The sequence below is a fragment of the Mytilus edulis genome, chromosome 4 (assembly GCF_963676685.1).
Source record: "Mytilus edulis chromosome 4, xbMytEdul2.2, whole genome shotgun sequence".
Taxonomy (NCBI): domain Eukaryota; kingdom Metazoa; phylum Mollusca; class Bivalvia; order Mytilida; family Mytilidae; genus Mytilus; species Mytilus edulis.
Window position 1 is genome coordinate 48,616,821 of NC_092347.1, and position 20,737 is coordinate 48,637,557.

The 20,737-nt window shown below is 30.8% G+C and overlaps 1 protein-coding gene across 2 annotated transcripts; it reads right to left on the minus strand.

Annotated features, from left to right (window-relative positions):
- Positions 1 to 262: 262 nt before the first annotated feature.
- LOC139519868 (ELMO domain-containing protein C-like) lies at positions 263 to 20,653 on the minus strand. 2 transcript variants are annotated; one of them, XM_071312156.1, is made up of 12 exons: positions 20,532 to 20,653; positions 14,699 to 15,450; positions 13,929 to 14,231; positions 12,941 to 13,022; positions 12,318 to 12,347; positions 9,871 to 9,953; positions 7,961 to 8,084; positions 6,841 to 6,963; positions 5,836 to 5,966; positions 4,672 to 4,748; positions 1,964 to 2,091; positions 263 to 843 (listed from the first exon to the last, which is right to left on the minus strand). In XM_071312156.1, exons 2-12 carry the CDS (start codon positions 15,443 to 15,445, stop codon positions 680 to 682), a joined length of 1,992 nt encoding a protein of 663 aa, XP_071168257.1. In that variant the 5' UTR covers positions 15,446 to 15,450; positions 20,532 to 20,653; the 3' UTR covers positions 263 to 679. The 2 variants fall into 2 exon arrangements, with proteins under 2 accessions (XP_071168257.1, XP_071168256.1); XM_071312155.1 differs by having other exon boundaries at positions 20,528 to 20,645.
- Between the last annotated feature and the right edge of the window lie 84 nt (positions 20,654 to 20,737).

A 20,737-nucleotide genomic window follows, 5' to 3' on the forward strand; every position in this document is an offset into this window, starting at 1 on the left:
AGTAACCTTTGTAGTATCATGTCTACCTTGCCATGCAGCTCTTGTGCTGATATTTGCACCTAGGGCTGATAATACATGTGATATGAAAAATGCCATGTTATAATCTGAAATTATTAATTTGTACATTTCAACTAATTTGATTCCTTCAGGGCCCATGTTAAACTATATTTTCGAAGGTAGAGAGAAAACTGCGGATAGCAAAAAGCATATTGAATATAGATATCATATTGTCTCCTAGACAATAACAACATATTAGTTGTAATTTTATTTCCTTTTTTCATGTTTGATATTTTTAACATCTTATATATTGTAAGAATTTTTTTCTCAAATAATCCAAGGATTCTATAATAAGATATACAAATCCTTGAATAATCGATCATAACTATTTCTTTATAAAACTTTTAACAATAACGTGAAATTCATTGCATGACGTCACAAAGTATATCGGTTTTTAGATATTCTAAAAATAACAGAGCAATATGCTTTTTGCTGTGCAATATGCTTTTTGCTGTTTTCTCTCTACCTTCAAAAACATTGTTTAACATGTGACTATCCCTAAACGAATCAAATTTGTTAAAGTATATGAATTAATAATAATATTATGTGATATCTATTTCCCAGCTTTTATTTTACATACACATGATAAGTTATCTCCCCATGGATCCATAATATGTTATATCTAATATTGCCCTGCTTCAGTATCACAAACACTTAGAAAGTTATCTCCTCCAGGATCCATATTGTCTAAATTTACTGTGCTAGCTGTACTTTTTTTGCTATGTATATAGTCTTCTAAATTTTTAAGAATATGGTGTGGATTCTTCTTAGCTTCAGTTTCTAAATCTAAAAAAAATAACATAATTTCTTATTAGATATTTGAACACTTATCAATTGTTAAAGCAGTTATAACAACAACACTTAAATGATTGCTGCAGAAATTTGATGAGATTGATAAGTTTCGGTGCCTATGGAGGATTCAGGATAAAAAAGAGCTGTGCCATGAGTGCATGTTGCTTTTTCAGAAAATAAATTTCCATAACCCCACATCAATGTCATATTAGAAATCTATAAGTTTAAAATTGTAATGCTGACTTAAAAAGTGAGTCCATTTATCAGTAAAATACAGAATTTTAAAAATCTAACTCTTTCTTTGTCTTGAAGATTTGCTTCTGTCCAATTTCATAACACTCCATGAAGGTTTACAAATTTATCACGTCAAAAAAGGTTGGAGAAAAGAAACCAATTTTGAGGATGTTCGGGATGGACAGACAGTATGGACATAAGTAACACTTAATGCCCCTTCTGCTATGGTGATTTAAAGATTAAATATTGTAAAAACATTGATGAAAACTGTATGTTGCTCTCTAGGTGTTTTATGTTTAATTTTGTCCTGGAGGTTTGCTGTCTCATAGATATTTATCCAACATCTCCTTTTATCAATATTTTTCAAAATTAGAATCATAAAGTGACAAACCTGAAACCCATATATTTAACATTTTCAGTCAATACATTCTTCTCCTATAACGAAATTATTGTTTAACTGTTTTAAAGAGGCTGTCCAAGTAAATATCAGGCAAATCCTATGATATGGGTGGCACAACACATTTTTTTCCCCACTGAATTTTTGGTTCCATTTCAATGTTTATAACATACAAATTATATACATGTCAAAGATATTTTTGAATCAACAGTGGATGGCTCAGAAAATTATTTTAAAGTTCACTAACAATGCAACAAAATTTTGTACAAAATGAAGAGTTATCTCCCCTTTTCAATGAATTTTCAGTGCTTACTATGTATTTTTTTTCTCTTTATTTGTTGCAGTTAATTTAAAAACACAATTTAACTTTGAGAAAGAATGAATTTGTGATATGAAATAAATGAAAAAATTTTGAAAACAATTCATTGCCTGGTTTTTCCATGGACACCCTCTTAAATGAAGCCACAGAATATGTATATTTACGTTTGATAACAAATCCTGAGTCTGATATAGTTTTTCCTTTTGACTTCCATAGTTGGTACATGTGTAAATATATTCCAGCATAAAAGTCATTTACAACATTCAGTACATCTTCCCTTTTATTGCATTCTCTGTAAAAAAAAAAAGATCACATAATGTGACATTTTTACATAAGGTTTAACAAAAGCAAGTCAAAATGTTAATTTTTTACCCCCTCATGATTCAAATATATAAATAGTATATATTTTTAGCTATGGTAAAGTTGTCCAAAATTATCTTTTTGAAAATGTGTTACCCTCATACATAGTATTTTCCATTTGTCAGTGAAACATGAAAGAGCTATCCAGGTGATTTCAGTTTCAATGTTTACATGGATTATATGTTGTGCATTTCTTTATAATGTCCCTTCAAGATTATCATTTTGGATTATGATATTTGCGGTGGTTTTCTTTGAAATCTATTAAATGAGGACTTTTGTGCAAAAAATACTGTTTACTCAAGGAAATTCAATTTGCGTAATATTGATTAAAGTTATCTAAAACGTTATAAAAATCAAACTTGAATGCAAGAAGGAGAAATAATTCCAACACATTCATTATAAATTTTGGGATATATTATTAGAGTGATTCACCTGTTTAAATGGAATATATATCATGGGAATTATCATGGAAATGAAACAAAATGTTAAATTCATAAAGTGGATATTATCAGTCGGGCTGTTGTCTCTTTGGCACATTCCCCATTTCCATTCTCAATTTTATAATGTAGTGATAAATTGAAAAGAAAAAGTAAAATATTCCAAAATATTCCTAACGTTGGGATAATATGAATGTGAAATTGGAAATGATCATTATAAAGTTCTGGATCTAATATTGTTTAATTCGAACATATACATGTAAATGAAATAAAAACTCAATACTGTGGATATAATAAAATCAAGTGATTTAGTGAAAAAATATGAATAAACTTATTCAAAATATTTGTAAAGTGAGGATACTCATTTTAAATGTGATAATGGAAATAATCAAATATTGCAAAATTCTGTACCTGTTTTTAGGGATATATATATCATGGGAAATTTAACAGAATATCTAGTTATATAATGAAAAGTGTGAACAAATATTCGAAAACTTTCATCATGTTCATCAGGGGCGGATCCAGCCATTTTAAAAAGGGGGGGTTCCTAACCCAGGACAAAGGAGGGGTTCCAATTTCATGTCCCCATTCAAATGCATTGATCGTCCAAAAAAAAGGGGGGATTCCAACCCCCGGAACCCCCCCTCTGGATCCGCGTCTGTTCATAAAATTAGAAAAATGTTATAAATTATTTCAGATAAAGAAAATGGAATACTGGATGAGATGTAAAATATGTAGAGTAAATAAAATAGTTCATTCAAAGAAACAATTTGTAGAAGGAACATGTCAAAAACAAATTATTTTGAGTTATTTCCCATTTGAAAAAGTCAAAGAGATATTAAAAAGTTTTTTTTTCAACAATATACAAGAAATCTAAGCACTCATAGTATTTTGCTATGAAAAAATTTAAGAGGAAATGTAGTGAATTATATGACATGCAATACAATTCCCATAAAAAAAAAAACATATAGTCCTGATCTGGCTTGCCTTCTTCTAAAATTTTAAATGACTGTAAAAAAAAATTCTCTTTTTCTGTCTAAATGTTGTGTTTTTTTTGCATTTGAATGACCAAATATTTCAGGGAAAACATCCATTTCCATGACAAAAAGACTAATAACAATGTTTTAAAATTTCTTTACCTGTTTTAGGATTCTTTAATAAAAAAACATGAGAAAGGGATTTTTTTTTTATCAAATTCACTGTGTTTAGTTAATGTAAGAACATGAAATAAGTTTGTGTCTTGTTATCATATATAAGTGGTCATATTCTAGCATTATTCATACCATATAAACTAATTTAGAATGCATATTATGTTGTTCAACAAAGATAACAATTGAAGCCTTGATGCCATGTTTATAAGTTTAAAAAAAATAATATCTCAGTTATACTACAACGGTAACAATTAAACAGGTGAAGTGATAGGATAAGAAAAACTTAAGAAAAAAAGCATGCTGAAAGTTTTGGTTAGGTGAATAAAAAACTGTACAGGTAGCATCAAGGTAGATTTAAATCTAACAAAACCAACTAATCAATTTAAATGTCCCTATTGAATTGTCAATGTTTCAATCTGGTTGAACAATAGGTACAGGTGAACGGTAACACCCATAATCAACTCACTGTAATTAAAAATAATTTTGTCAGTTTAATTATTTCATTTTATAATGAAATATGTTTTTTGCAGAGTTCTAGCCATTCTACGGTCTGAGTCGTAAAAACATGCATAATTCACTCTTGATTGTGATAGTCTAAAATTAAAGTTGATGTATCCGTAAGGATAAATTCTGCATCTACACCAGCATCCTAAAGGATATATATTCAGCATGTGCACAAGGGTGGCAAATGGATAAATTCAGCATGAAAAGGTTAAAGACAAGTAATCCTATAAATAGTCCCTAAACAGTGTTGAAAAAATTAGAAATTGGTTTAATTGGTCCACTAATTTCGTCAGAGAAGATTGTTGTAAATATTTAAGGAGGACAGACCACAAGTGATGAGAAAAGTTCAGTGGGCCCTTTATGCCAGGTGATTTAAAAAGGTTGAAATCACCTAGAAAAATAAAAGAAATATATACTTACTTATTTAAACAGTCTTCTCTTAATGATTGTAAAGTTATTCTTGTCATATTTATTCCCATGACACAAAATGGAAAATTCTACAGAAAAAAATATAAAACTGTCAATACACAAATAGTAAGGTAATAATTGAAAACAACTGTCTACACGTACCATAGATGTAATACCTCTATGCACGTACTGAGTACTATTTACCCTGTGCTGTACAGCTAAAACTCAACACGCAAATTAGGTAAACAACTACTGGTATAAAATTTGCAGCCTAATTTGTATATATATAGCTCATCTAACCTATTGCATAGTTATTTCCTTTGAAGATAAGGTTGGATGACAATGTTTCAATGGGGAAAACTTGAGCATGCTGTAAAAGTACAAATCAAATACTGTAAATTCAGAAATTATTGTGTGCATTTATTATTGTGATTTTGTCAATTTAGACGTAAATGCAATTTTAATTTTGACGATTATGAAAAAAATCCTGTTTAATTCATAGAAAATATTTCAAAATGCAAGTTTAAATTATTGCGTTTACAACTCTGTCGCATTTTTCGCAATAATAAAAACTGCGCAATAATTTCTGAATTTACAGTAGTAATGAGATATACCATATATGTTTTTGTAAACAAGAGTGTACACACTGAAATGTCTCCCCTTCTTTACTAATCATTGATATTATGTTGATAGTCCTAAATATAAAGCTTTACTAAAAGGGGGTCTCATTGGGGGGTTCCAATCCCGGATCCCGCTTACTGTTTTGTCAGAGTCCCGTATCCCGCTTACACTATGTACGTCAGCAATTCTCATTTTTTTTGTCATTTCTCGGGTCCCACTAGACCTCATTTCCTGTTTTCACTACACAATAATTTGACTTTCACGTGTCACATACAAAAAATCGGCAATCCCGTGTCACGCTTAGACCCCAATGAGACCCATCTACAACTATCACTTAAACTTAACATGATCCAAGAAAATGAGATCAAGGTCATATAACCTGAACAAGAAATGTATGTACACTTAACCATCATTTAATACACTAAGTATAGTTGACCTATTGCTTATAGTTTCTAAGAAACAGACGTAATCAAGAAACTAAAATCAAAATCTAATTAAACAGATTTAACTACTATTTGTTGGTCAATAGAATATTTTATAAAAAAAATGTCTTACCTGAGTTGGATGAAGTGATAATTTATAAATATCTTTAGCAATCATGTGACATTTTGGGTCTCGTAACAAATAGATTAAATTCACTAAGCCTAATAACCCTACTCCTCTCAGATCTGTTGATGGATCATTTCCTTAAATAAAAGACAAACATTATAATTATTCTTTTTATCAACTTAAAGAAATTGTAGTCGTGAAAGCAAGGATTTGTATAGTCACTATACAAATCCTTGATGAAAGTTAGAATTTATACTTAAACATATTTTAAGGTAAGAAAGCAAAAGATAACTATTTTGCAGAAATTTCTTGATATATGCAATATTGAATTATACAAAGGAAAATATGCCTACATATGACACATTACTTTCTTTTCGAGTTATTTCTTCATGACTTTGGCCTGTTCATGTAAAACACAATATTTCTTATTTCATTACTTTACCAAAAAATAGCAAAATTTAGTCTTGTTGATTCATTTGATTGATTAATTATTTGTTGTTTAAAATCAAGTAGCAAATATTTCATGCATGTTCAACAATAAATACAACAGGCAGGTCTTGTAATTGAGCCATCAGGAATGAAGGGTGTGGAAACTCGAAATAGAGGATATATTGGATAGGAACAGAAATCTTGCGACAGGCCACCTACGGACCCTTGAATCATATGAAGATCTTAACATATTTGTAAGTACAATATGTCTCTACCTATCATGATTTCTTCAAAAAGTGCAAACATTTATAAAGAAAACTCTTTTAAGGGCAATAACTCCTACACGTAGAAAAAAATAAGAAGATGTGGTATGAATGCCAATGAGTCAACTCTCTACAAGATACTTAACGACACAGAAATTGACATCTATTCTTATCACACATACATCTTTTCAAAATAATTTACATATAATTTGCACCAGGTACAAGTTATAAGTTCACCTTCTATGTTTGGAAGGACAAAAGACTGGTGGTCCCCTAGAAAAGGATATTTATCATTGTGAAAAGAAGTGAAAAATCTTACCCTGAAACCCTATTTCTTCCCAGTGACTTCCAAATCTACTGCAGTCAAATCTAGACCCTGTTAGACATCTATAAATAGTCTGTAAGGCTCGTGTGTGCAGTTTATCAGAGTTGTTAAAACTTGCTATAATATAAATATAGTTATGCTTTAGACATTAATAAATCTTATCTTTGTCTAACTTACATACTGCTAGGTGTACAGTTTTCTCAATTCATCAATAGCCATCAACTACAGACAAGTTACTAAACAGTTAGAACAAATTCATGAACATTTTCTACCATTTAAATTTTTTATTTTGCTAGTCTGGAAGATCATAAAACAGTAATTTTTTTTTACATGAACTGCCATATGACACTATGTATATGAGAGTAGCCAGTACTGTTAAATGTGTCTACAATTTGTCTGTACATAAATCAAATAACTTAACTATATAATGTGATTGCTTCATAGAACCCTTTTTTGGCCCAAATTTTAGTTTAGTGCATTTAAAAACTGAAAACAAATTTCACATTTCTCTAGTTTCCATGGCTAGAAACCATGGCATGATGAAAGCTGTATATATATATTGTTCTATCTCCTTTTTATTATAAAAAGTTGATGTGAGACTTTATTCATTATTCAGAAAAAAATAGCATATTGCAGTTATTTCATAGGATTTGTCATTTAAATATGAAATTTAATCTATGAGGTTAATCAATCTAAGCACATGTGGATGAGTCAATGTAATTTGCATACAAGTGAGATCTCATTGTTGGAGTGTGTTTCTTTTTATTTGATCTTTCGCAAGTAGTTCCTATCAACTTAACAATTATTGACACAGTCAATTCTGCCATTTTTGTAGTCTGAAAAAGCAACATATATGTCAAGCCTAAAGCAACTTACATTGTAGGCAAGACTAAAAAATATAAAACAAGTGAAATTTCATTTCACATTCTTATTGTTTCACATGTATCATTCAGAATGAATATACTGTATGTAAAATAAATGCAAGTCAAGTATACTTCCCAAATGACAAGCAATTTCAAAAGAGAAAAAAATTGATAACGACAGATGGTGAAAACTAAGTGTTTTCATCAATCTTTGTAAAATGGTCTTATCTTACATTGACTGAAATTCTTACATGCTGCTATACAAAATATTTTTTCTCTGTTTACATGCAAGTTTCTGTGCATTTTTGGTGGCCCAAACAGGAAGTGTTTCAATGCTGAAAATCCATGTCTGTCAACTGATATGTGAATGTTTGACTAAAAAAAAAAAGAATATTATCAAACTTTACACAGACAATTCGTTTAGAAGCAATAATTATCATTAACCTTTATAGTTCATATAATTATTTTTTTTAAATATGCACATAATAATATGCAATGTAAAGTTGCATGTACTTACTTCTTCATTGCTTTATATGTTAATTATGGGTAATATAAAGTTTTTTAATAGTATTTGTTATTCAAAATGTGTTTTTAGACAACAACAAAATAACATCAGGGGACATTTCAAAAAGCAAACATTATTTAAGAAATAATTGATGCCAGCTATACTTTATTGTAATTTTGTAAAACATGGGTAGGCATTATATTCGTGATTATTTTTGCCAGAGCGATAGCGAGGGCTAAAATAACACGAATATAATGCCTACCCATGTTAAAACTAAAATAAAGTATAGCTGGCATCAATTATTTCGATTCTGATTAGGACAATTACGGTAATTTCTATGTTCGTTGTGTACAAGGGTACAATATTTGTGTAGGCTCTTCCATCAACCTCCCTGTCGATTTTTATCCAACTAGTTTAAACCAGTTTAATTTCGCAAAGTTGTGTATTTCTAAAATTTAAAATTGAAACAGAAATTAACAAATTTATTAACTTAAACAATATTTGTGTCACAAAATAACAGAAAAGTTATAATTCAAAGTCTTTTTCTTTGATGTCAATTTCTGACACGCACAGTCAAGTCAGTTGTCAATGGCGTTAGACGCACAAGGAGAATCGGGTAGGTCGATCTTTATTTACTAAATTAATTTTGTTTTGTAAATGTTCCGCCGGTTATTGTAGCATTGGTAAATATGTTCATATCTGATAGAGGATTCCTTGATAAAGTTGTGCTGACATTCGAGACTTGGCAGGAAGAGCCCTTTGTCAGAAATTCATTTATACTTGCGGTAGTCCAAATAATTACGATGTCTGGCAAAGCTATTTTAATTTTTTTTCTGGGACGCCTTCCTTCAACGACGTCCCAGAAGAAAAATAATAGCCTTGCCAGACGTCATAATTATTTGGACTAAACTTGCGGTAGCTACATCCTGTAAAGTTGATAAAAGGGCACGTACGCCTTTGTGCATCTGACGATTTCAAATGCTGTATTACATGATGATATAACTAATACTGAGAGACAATCTTGTTGCATTTGTAAAATGGATTGGAAACCTTGGTGGTATATTGGTAATTACGCCTATTTTTTTTATAGGAGAATGGGGTTTGATTCCCTGCTAGGGTCAATCCATTTTATCATAAATTAATATGAAACAATTTTGTCATTTCAGTACAACAGTTATAATTAACCTATACTTTATTTTATATTTTATCGTCAGATCATATGTTTCAATGAAATTATTATATACATGCCTTTTAACAAGATAGATGAAACGTGTTTTTCAGTGGGAGGGGTTTTGAAGTTAGAACAGCCAACATGAACTTGCGGTATCTAGGTCAAATATGTCAATTTCGAATTGTAACACATTGTTGTCATTGTAAAAGTATTAGTAACAAAATGTGTATCATATTTTAGTGTTTGAAAGTGTCCCAAGTTAATGAAATACATTAAATGCGTATACCAATTTAATAAAATTCATTTTTCTGCCGTAGTCAATATACACATGTGTAAACTAATTTTATTGGATAATAAAGTATGGTTTCTTTACAAAGCTAAAGAAGCACGTCATATTAGAATGAGAAATAAAAGAATAAGTGTCTACAGACTATAAGTTATAACACCACATTGTACCTTAATTGTTTATAGTAAATTATTGATACCTTCACTGAAGAATGATCTACTCGAAGAAGTTCCTCCTGCATTTCAAAGTATGACAAAAGTGGTGTAGATTCAGGAAGTGAAGCTGTATGAAAAATACAAGTTTATCTTTTAAAGAATATTAAAGGAATCATTACATTACCTCTATGTACAATATTGACAAGATCATGCATTTTATCTTTTCTTTTACACAACACAGATCTATGCTTAGTAGTGAAACAATATTTACTTTTCATAAAATATATATATAGATAATTTAGCTGATCTGTAATAACATCTTCATGCCTTATATATCATGTACTGTAGTACAACGCTAGATTAAAACTGACGTGGAAAGGCAACACCCGGCCACTGAAAGCTTAATTTTAAACTAGTCTAAATTGAAAACAACATTCAAACCTATGATTGCCTTGGATAAAAACTCCAATTTTTATATGTGTACATGTGCAGGTAACAAAGGAGTAAGTTCGGTAAGGGCCATATTTGGCCCCAATTATAAATTTCAAAGTTACAAGACAATAAATGTTTTAAGTTGCCTTAAAGACATGCTAGAAAGTTAAACAGAACTGTTTTTATCAAAGTTTAATTCTAACACATTGATTTTTACATCCAAAAATGGTCAAGATAAGGGATTTTGGTGAAATTTGACAAAATCAGCTAGATTTCAACCAAATAAAGGACCAGGAAACATAGAGCGCAGGCGTCGACAAGCTTAAGCTTCACATAAGACATGTGAAATGTCTTCACAAACATTGTTTAAAAAGATCTTTGTTGTCGACGTATGCGCTCTATGTTTCCTGCCCAATAATCTATGGAAATTTACCCATTTTCATAGAATTTTTTCGTGAAAAATCAATATGGATACAACTTGTGACGTCATAATGAAACGCAGAAACGTAAAATTTTCAACAAAATGGTTTATATCCTAGCTAGTCAATGTATTAGCTATAATTTATCGTGATATTGGTCGATAAATCCAAATTTGAAATTTACCCTAAAAAGGGGGCCATTTTAGTACCTTATCGAACATACTCCTTTCATTGTTAAAGGGTCTAAATACAGCACAAACAATATATCTTCATGCCTTAATATATCATGTACTGTAATACAACGCTAGATTAAAACTGACGTGGAAAGGTAACATCCAGCCACCGAAAACTTAATTTTTATGAAGCCCAGGTGGTCGTGTGGTCTAGCGCACAATTTTCAATGCAGGCGATTTGGTGTCACGATATCTCAGTAGCATGGGTTTGAATCCCGGCGAGGGAAGAACAAAAAAATTGTGAAAGCAAATTTACAGATCTAATTTATATATATATACAACTCGTCTAAACATCAACCCAACAATGTTAGATCTGTTAATTTGCTTTCGCAAATTTTATATATATATTTATCTTTAAATTGGTTGCATATGAGTTCCAGTATTTTGAGGTGAGTAAATATTGTTTGCTGTATATTAGAGCTATTGTAAGAAAGAAAAAATATTTATGTGTTCCAATAGTATGAAATCATCTAAATTTTCAATTATTTGTACTACAGTAATACTGTGAAAGTACTTTTATTCATGGGGTACCAATTTTCGTGGTTTTCGTGGATGACTATATTCACGAATTTAAGTGTCCAACAAAATAAAACAACCCTTGTCCAAATCAAGAAATGGAAAGATCCCCATGAAAGTTTGACTTCTGATATGATCTAGAGAATATATTGAACAACCTGGAATCTAAAAATACTTTAATAGCAGTCACAGAACTACGACTGCATGCAGGATTATACCCAATTAATCTTTAATAACCTAAACTGTACAACTTTTGATCTTTTAATTCTCATAAAAATATTTTTTTTCGTTGAAAGTCAGATTTCCAGTATTGATTTGCTAGTATGATAAAGTGTTTATTTTATATACTCATAGTTCTCTACATATGGGAAATAATAACTTCATGCTGGGCTTGATTTTGACAAAAATTGTTTGACAATTCAAGATACGTTTATAGCATTTGTTTATGATACTGATTTCTTTAGGTGACATGTTTATGGCCTAATTAACACCTTCGATGGTCCTTTATCTGTTGATCACTTTATCTTGGGTTAATTAGAGTTGTCAATACGATTTACATGGGTCAATGTTTAATTTGCAATTTCCTTCAATCCAGACTATTTGTAACCTTCGTTTTTAAAGGCTTAAATTTTTCAATTATTGTTTTTTTAGAAAACTAAAATCCACGAATTTAAAAACCCACGAACATGTAAATATTGCTCAAACCACAAAAATTGATACCCATAAATTAAAGTACTTTCACAGTATATATATCATAAGGTGAATAAAAGTAAAATGTAATATTTTTGTAAACCCCACATAACCTATTGGAAAAGTATTGGCCTAACAATAATCTCATGTAGACCAGATACATGTAGCATTGTTTTCTAGAAACTAAATAAAACAACTTACATTTAATCTGTTCGCCATCCTTTAAAAATCCTGTTCAAGAGAATAATGAATATAATAAAGTAGTGTTTGGTATATATATACAAATTCAAAAAGAAGCACTCAATAGGCATTTTGAATCGGAGATAGAAACAAGAGTAAACACTTCAGCTGCTTTACTAATCTTGATTAATATTATGTTGAACATCCAGGGGCGGATGCAGGAATTTTCGAAAGGGGGGGTGCTAACCCAGGGCACCCAGGGCAAAGGGGGGGTGCAAAACATATGTCCCGATACAAATGCATTGATCGGCAAAAATAATGGGGGGGTGCGCACCCCCGGACCCCCCCCCCCCTGGATCCGCCACTGACATCTATTATATGAAGGTTTTCTTGCAAGTGGTGCATTTCTTTCAGATAATTAATTCAAACTAAAAAATTCACACCTGATAATATATTTCAAAAGGATTTTTATAGTGCAGTGTACTTTTTTTTCTTGTGAAGACTACCAAGGCATTCACAATGCATTTGTTATGTTCATTTTCTTGTCCATTAAAAAAAATATGATCACTCATCTTTGTCACATGTAGGTAAAATAATAAATTCTCAATATTATCTTATTTATCTAAAATTTAAATAATCAGTACCTGGTTCTATTGTCTGTACATTTTCCCAATCTTCAGCAGCTTTCTTTTGAGAGATTGTCTGAGAAACATCATTTGAACTGCACTAAATATAAGAAAATTGAAAAGATGAAAATCCTAACATTAAACTGATTATCAGCATTCAATTTCACATTTTTAGTTCTTTTAATTGATTAAGAATGAGAATTTTTGAATTTTCTTTATTTGATATCAATAATCATTGTATTTTTTTTTTGGACAGGATAAAACTTCACTTATGCCAACTATTATGCTATTTGAAACAAAGATAAATTCTGTACTATTTTTTGAAAAGCTATATAAGGGAAATCAATGGTAGTATTACAACTTAACATTAATATAATAATAATAAAAGTATTACAGCTTAAAGAACTATATTTTCTTTTAAAATGTCCTGTTCTAAAATATACAAGATCTCAACATCTATATATCTAATTTAAGTTCTAAATTTAAAAAATGTTCAAAGTTATCTGATGAAATGCATTTTTTTGGGCTTTTGTACTTTGCTGTTGTGAATCAGCCTTCCAAAAAATCTTAAGGAGAAAAAATTGTCCCCTCCCTTTTTAAAAAAAAAATAATTCTTGCCCTCAAGATATGGTCATAATCTCAATTCAAATTTCCAATGGAATTTGCAAACATAATAACTTGTAAAAATAAATTGAGAGCTTATCACCGCAAGACACTACACCATTGCTTTATCATAATTTAAAAGCAGTGTAAGGGAGGTAATTCAAATGTTGTGTATTCCTAAACTGTTGGGATCCCAACCTTCATTTTTTGGTATAAATAAATCTTGTTGCGTTTAAATTTGGTTATTTTTAGGGAAACCCAATGTTTTCAGATGTCACTGACAACAATGACATGATACCAATATACTACCCCAATATTTTTTGAGGTCTAATAAAAAGAATACATTTGTAGACATGCATTTTACCCTTTTTCAAATCAATTAATAAGAAACATTTAAAATTACCTCCTCCTTATATTCTATTATTTTCTTTGCATTTGCTGTCATGCTATGAAGGGTGGAGGGAATTTCCCTTGGTGATACACTTGCTTGAGATGTTTCTATGACTACTATCTTTTGCTCAGATTTTTGTTCTGATTTGATTTCTACTATTGATTTTTTTGTTGTATCAGTTTCTGTTCCTGTGTCATCTATTTTCTTTTTGACAGGAGGGAGTTCAAAATCAAATTCAGAACCTGAGGAGCTATCTTGTCTTATCCTTTGCATGCCCATATCTGGAAATGAAGCATCCTCCTGTAAGTCTTCCTCCTGAAATGAAACAAAGTTAAGAATACAAATTAAAGAAGCAATGAAGCACCATTTCATTAAATCAACAAACTACTAAATAGAGATGTACATGTATCAGTAAACAAGCAAGACTGTATTCTCAGTATTGTTCTGAGGTCAATATTTATCAAAAATGGTAATGACAAAATCACCAAACAAAAGACGGCTTCAATAACATCTTAGAATATTTTCATGCAACCATCAGATAATGTACAGTATGTTGCATTAGTCAGAGATCCGTTACAACTTGTAAACCTGAGGTTTTTTTTATAAAAATTGGTTTGACCACTGAAAAGTGCATATCAAATTTGTTTTTTTGAATACATGTGTACAAAAACATTGAAAGTGTTTAGTTTCATAACACAGTTTGGTAGAGACCTCAATTGTCATATATAGCAGACATGTGCCTTACTTAATTCATATCAAAGTGAATAAAATAATATACTTACAATGTTTACATCTGAAGTGTCTTGTTTGGTCACCTTAATAATATCTAAATCATCTTCTGTGGGAAATATTATCTTTTCACCTGGATAAATGATTTGCTTAGCCTTATCAACTGAAGTGTCTTTTCTCTCAATAATATTTTCATCTGCTGTTTCTATTTTTTTGTTATTTTCTTTATATAAGTCAGCTGGCTGCCTTGATATCTCGGTAGAAGTTTGTGTTGAGTTTCCTTCATCATCTTCTATTGATGTTTCATCATTTACTCCAGTTGAAACTGTTGTTTCTCCCACACGTTTAATGCTTTTAGACGTACCATCATCAGTATGAAAACCCAGCAAATCAACAATGTTATCTTTACCCACACTGTCAGCATCCAAAGTAATATGTATATCATTATTTTCTATCTCTATGCTTTCTTCATTTTTTAGGTCTGACTTTTCTTCAATAGATAATTCTGTTGGAACATCATTTAAATTTTGAAAAATATTGAATTCATCATTATCATGAGATTTGAATTCCCCTGGTGCATCAACAATATTATTTTCTATCTCTATGCTTTCTTCGTTTTTTAGGTCTGACTTTTCTTCAATAGATAATTCTGTTGGAACATCATTTAAATTTTGAAAAATATCAAATTCATCATTATCATGAGATTTGAATTCCCCTGGTGCATCAACAATATTTAAATCAAATCCATCACCATCAACATCTTCAGTTATCATAATGCTATCTAAGGAAACTGGATCCATAGCTCCTGAAAGAGAATAACTGTTTAGAAATTAATAGAAAAAAGGCCAACATAAATATATACATATTAAGTTCAAAACTTAACTCTTTCCATGCTGTGACCGTCATATGATGGGTTTACTCCAACCACTGTTATTTGGCTCCAATGCGATATGACTTTCGATAACCCTAGAAGTCAACTGTTTGATACTTATTACAAGTTTATGCATGTTCCCTCCACTTGAGTCTGTCTATGGTCATGTTTCTCATGTATAAATTGCATTTTGAGCTCAAATAGGAATTTGGGAAATCAAAATCAGATAAAACTGTATTTTCTGGAGGGGTGGGCTTCCTTTGATGTCTTACACAGGTTCCTGTTGTTTATTCTTTATTTTTCTATGTTGTGTCGTGTGTGCTGTTGTTTGTTTGTCTTTTTCATTTTTAGCCATGGCGTTGTCAGTTTGTTTTAGATTTATGAGTTTGACTGTCCCTTTGGTATCTTTCGTCCCTCTTTTACACAGGACGTTCATAGGCAAAAATAGTGCAAACCTGCAGGCATATAACTACTGATCATAATTATTATTGAAATATGCATAGAAAACGACATCTTCTGGTTGCAGGTCCAGTTGAAGTCAAAAATCAGAAAAAAATCCTGAAATTCTGTTTTTTTGGTCCTAGAAATAGGCAAATAACAGAATTTTGCCATCGGCTGAAATTTTTCTAAATCACAAGTTTATAAGTACCTTGTGTACAATAAAGGTATATGAATTTTTTTTCTGAGACGAGTGCTTGTGGGGGTAACACAAATGACCAAATAACACTGTTATTATTAGAATAACAGGGGGACATTGCAATTGGTCTTACCATGAACAAAAAAAAACATTTAAATGTGTTAGAGCTCCTTGCAGCCTGTTTAACTCTTAAAAGTTTCTGTGCTACAAAAAACAATATTCATATAAAAATATATTTGGATAATACAGTAGCGGTTCAGTATATTAACAATATGGGAGGAAGGAAGGACAAGTTAAATGAGTTACGTAACTAGAGAAATTTGGAATTGGTGTGTTAATAGAAGCATTTGGTTAAGTGCATTTCATTTGCCTGGAAAAACTAACGTAGAGGCAGACAAACTTTCAAGACATTTAAGTGATGATATGGAGTGGAAGTTAAATGAAAAAATTTTCTTAAAAATTCAAGAACTATGTGGTCCTATTAATAAAGACCTCTTTGCGTCACGACTTAATTGTCAATTGAACAAGTATGTTTCATATATTCCGGATCCAGATGCGTGTGCAATTGATGCATTTTCTTTTTCTTGGAATATGTATAATGGCTATGCTTTTCCTCCTTCCAGTATAATTGGAAGAGGACTCCAGAAAGTGGAAAAAGACAAGGCAACATTAATATTGATAGCACCAATGTTCACGACTCAACCATGGTTTGCAAAAATTCTTCATCTGATAGCCAGACAATCTTACATACTACGAAAGAAAAATCTGTTGATCCATCCATCTGATCCTTCAAGGCAGCATCCTTTAAAGAAAATGCAGTTAGCAGTATTTCCTTTATCAGGAAAAGACTTAACAGTTTTGGCTCATTAACAGACACTACAAACATTCTATATGACTCATGGAGAAATTCCACAAAAAAGCAATATGGGAGTTATCTCAACAAATGGGTGCAATTTTGTGTTAAAAGACAAATTAATTCATTTAAAGCATCTAATTCTATAGTTTTACAATTTCTGACAGAACTGTTTCAAAAAGGTCTTGGACAAAGTGCTATTAATACAGCTCGATCAGCTTTCTCATCAGTGTAGGATTGTGGGAAAGTCAATTCCATTGGTAATGATCCTTTAATTAATAATTTGTCATTTTATAAAAGGTGTATATAATAAAAGACCAACTTTACCAAGATATGAAGTGACATGGGATGTTGATATGTTTTTATGTACTCTATCACCTGTAAATATGTTGACTTTGAAAAACCTTACGTTAAAATTAAACTATGATACTAAGTTTATTAATAGCTCAGAGAACACAAACATTACATTTGATGGATATCAATGATTTTACTGTTAATAATGATGAACTAATTATAAAAGTGACAAAATTGATCAAAACTTCTAAACCAGGTAGTCATTTGTCAGACATTCATTTGCCAGCATATAACAAAGACATTTTTTATGTGTTGTGGATACACTTAAAGAATACATTAAAAGAACTATAAATCATTAAGAGGACAATACACAAAGTTATTTATTATGACTATGAAACCGCATAAACCTGTGTCAAAAAACACTATTAGCAGATGGATTAAATTAACAATGAAACTTGCAGGATTAGGTATTAACTTGTATAAGCCGCATAGTGTTAGATCAGATGCAACTTCATCTGCTAAAAAAGCAGGGATTTCTATAGACGTTATAATGAAATCAGCTGGTTGGAAAAAAGAATCGACTTTCAGAAAGTTTTATAACAAACCTATAGTAGTCGACAATAACAAAAATAAGGGTTTGAGCAAAACACTTCTTGATAGCTATCTTTGTCATGATCATTAGATGTATCTATTACTTTACTTGATTTAACTATGTGATTGCATGTTGTAAATGCATTTCTTTTATTATTAGAAAAATAGTTAACATATACATGTATGATTTCTGTTTAATTTAGAATCATCAAACAAAATTTAGTTGTGTGGTATATAGTATTTGAGATAGGTAACTGTTCCCTTAGGACTTTCAGATATATTCATGGACACATAATCTTTGTTGGTGTACCAAGCTTTCGTGATTAATTGGTTGTGTTGCCAATTCATGTGTTGCTCTAAAATCTCATGGGATACTTCAGCAGCATTGATTTTGTAAAATTGGAAAATTAAATGAGTGTTGGAACAATACGAAATTTGATTATAATTTTACAAAATCAATTCTGCTAATGAGGTATCACATGAGATGAGGTATAAGGTCAGGTTATGTCAGGTTTGAAAGATGCTGATGAATGTGTTAAGACAAGTAATCTGGGTGGGTCTTGGGTGGGCATGTGATACCTCAGCAGCAGAATTGATTATGTAAAATTATAATCAAATTTCGTATTGTTCCAACACTCATTTAATTTTCCAATTATTAAATAATAATATATTATCGATGTATTTTATAACTTAAAATTGATTTACAGACAGCAGATAAGTTCATAAACAGGCGTGTAGCTCCCTATATGGCAACATGCAGTTGAGTGCATATCGATTTGGCATGAAAAAAAATTAGCAAAATAAAATTTATGAATTAAATGTTTAAAGGAAACATTAATATATATTGTCGCTTTTTTAATTGATCAAATGTCATTAAATTACGATAATTGGTTTCAAAGTAAAACTTTAATTGGAGGTTTCAAAAACGGACATTAACTTGCATCTATTATAAGATTTGAATTTCTTATTGATCTTGTAGTTTCTGAGCACATTTTACATGCTTTAATGGAATAAAATTTGAGGCAAGTATCTTTTAGCCGGCTCCGGTTACCTAATGTTTTTCTTCATACATTAAATATAAAACAAAAACGATAAACAAAAGATACAAAAATGGAGGTTACAAGACACATATACATGTACATATATATATTTCGAACTCTAATATTACAATTTTTGGCTTGGGCTTTGCCCCAACCCCTTGTGGGCCTCAGTCAGCGGTCCCCAGAATCCTGCCTCCTCTATTTTGGAGATCCAGTTATGTTCCTGGCAGAGCAATCGTTCATTGTTCTGTGTCTGTTGAAAACATATGTACGATCAACCATGAATAACGATAGGTGCACATTAATTGGGAATTGTATTGTTAAAAAATAACATGACATTCAACATCCACGAATTCCAATTAATTAAATGTCATTAATATAATGATTATTTATTTATGCAAGAGTAAAAATACTCTGTGCGCTATTCGCCCTTATTTATATAATAAAATTTAGAACTGCTTACATCAATACAAACTCCAACACTGGCACCTTTTGAATCATGATACGGATTGCAGAGAGATTTTTATGAACAAGCCAATATGAGCATATATTTATACATGTACTGTACATGTAGCTGTGCTATTTAAGCAGTCAAATTGCATTGACTGTCTATTCATATGTGATATACAGTCACTGACCCTACATGTATATCACCATGTTTATGACATTGACAATTGGTTTCTGTAGAGTTTTATTTATCACGTCAATAAAACATACAGGTTCGCGGAAATTTAACGTTGTCCGCTCTAAATCAAAAATCCATGGTTTTTACCCTTAATAGTTTACTTAGAACAGTTAAAAGAGTTGCAGCCTTGACTTCTACCTGTTCCTAAGCCTTGTACAAATAACATTGATATTTCGAGACAATGTATGGTTATTCTATATATAAAAGACATAAGAATTTAGCACATCTGCTAACTTACACTAAAATAAAATATTAACCCATTTATTAGAAATCCCTGAAGAGGCTGACCAATAAATATCATGAATATATGGGGAAAATTATAGAATCAAAATTTATTTTAAACAATAAAGTAATACGTATACATATATAAAAACTTAGCTGCCTAAACACTAAATTAGTGTAGGATTGGTGTAAGCAGTTTTAAATTTTTTATTCGGATATTAGTGATATTCGGTCATTAATACCGCTACCTGTGGTCATAACTGGTGTAATGTTGGTCGCTTTCGCTAGATGTCTTCTTTATTCATATAATATCATCTACGCACATCTACTTATCTTTATTGTACTTATATAGTTTCCCATAGGCGCAGCCATTTTTATTAGGGATTCGCGGGTCCACTTCCTGTACTTCGATCCCAGTGACCGGCAGTTCCGAACCCCGGGTAGCAGACAATACACCAGTGAAAACTATTACAGAAGCAACAATATAAACATTTAGTTTAAAAGGTAACCAGCTAAGCATATTTAAGCTATTTAAGACACCACCATGCACTCCCGTAAACTTGTATGCTTTAATCATAGTGTATTACAAATGTTCCATTTGTAGAATGTTAAATAAATCATCATTGAAATGTTAACGGTTTGATTCTTTAAAATCAGAGAACTCGGACCAGTGTCATAAATTGTTTTACCTACATGTGATTAAGGAAGCTGTGTTTTATAATGTGATCAAAAGCAAAATGTACATCCGAAGAACTTGAAGACAGGAAAGTAGTCAAGTAACTTCAGCCATTTGTAAATAATCCATTCGGACCAATAATCAAAGAATTAAATGAATGTAAAATTACGAAATATCCCGAATGAGTTTTGTCTACATCAATTCTGCTCTTTTAAATGCGGAA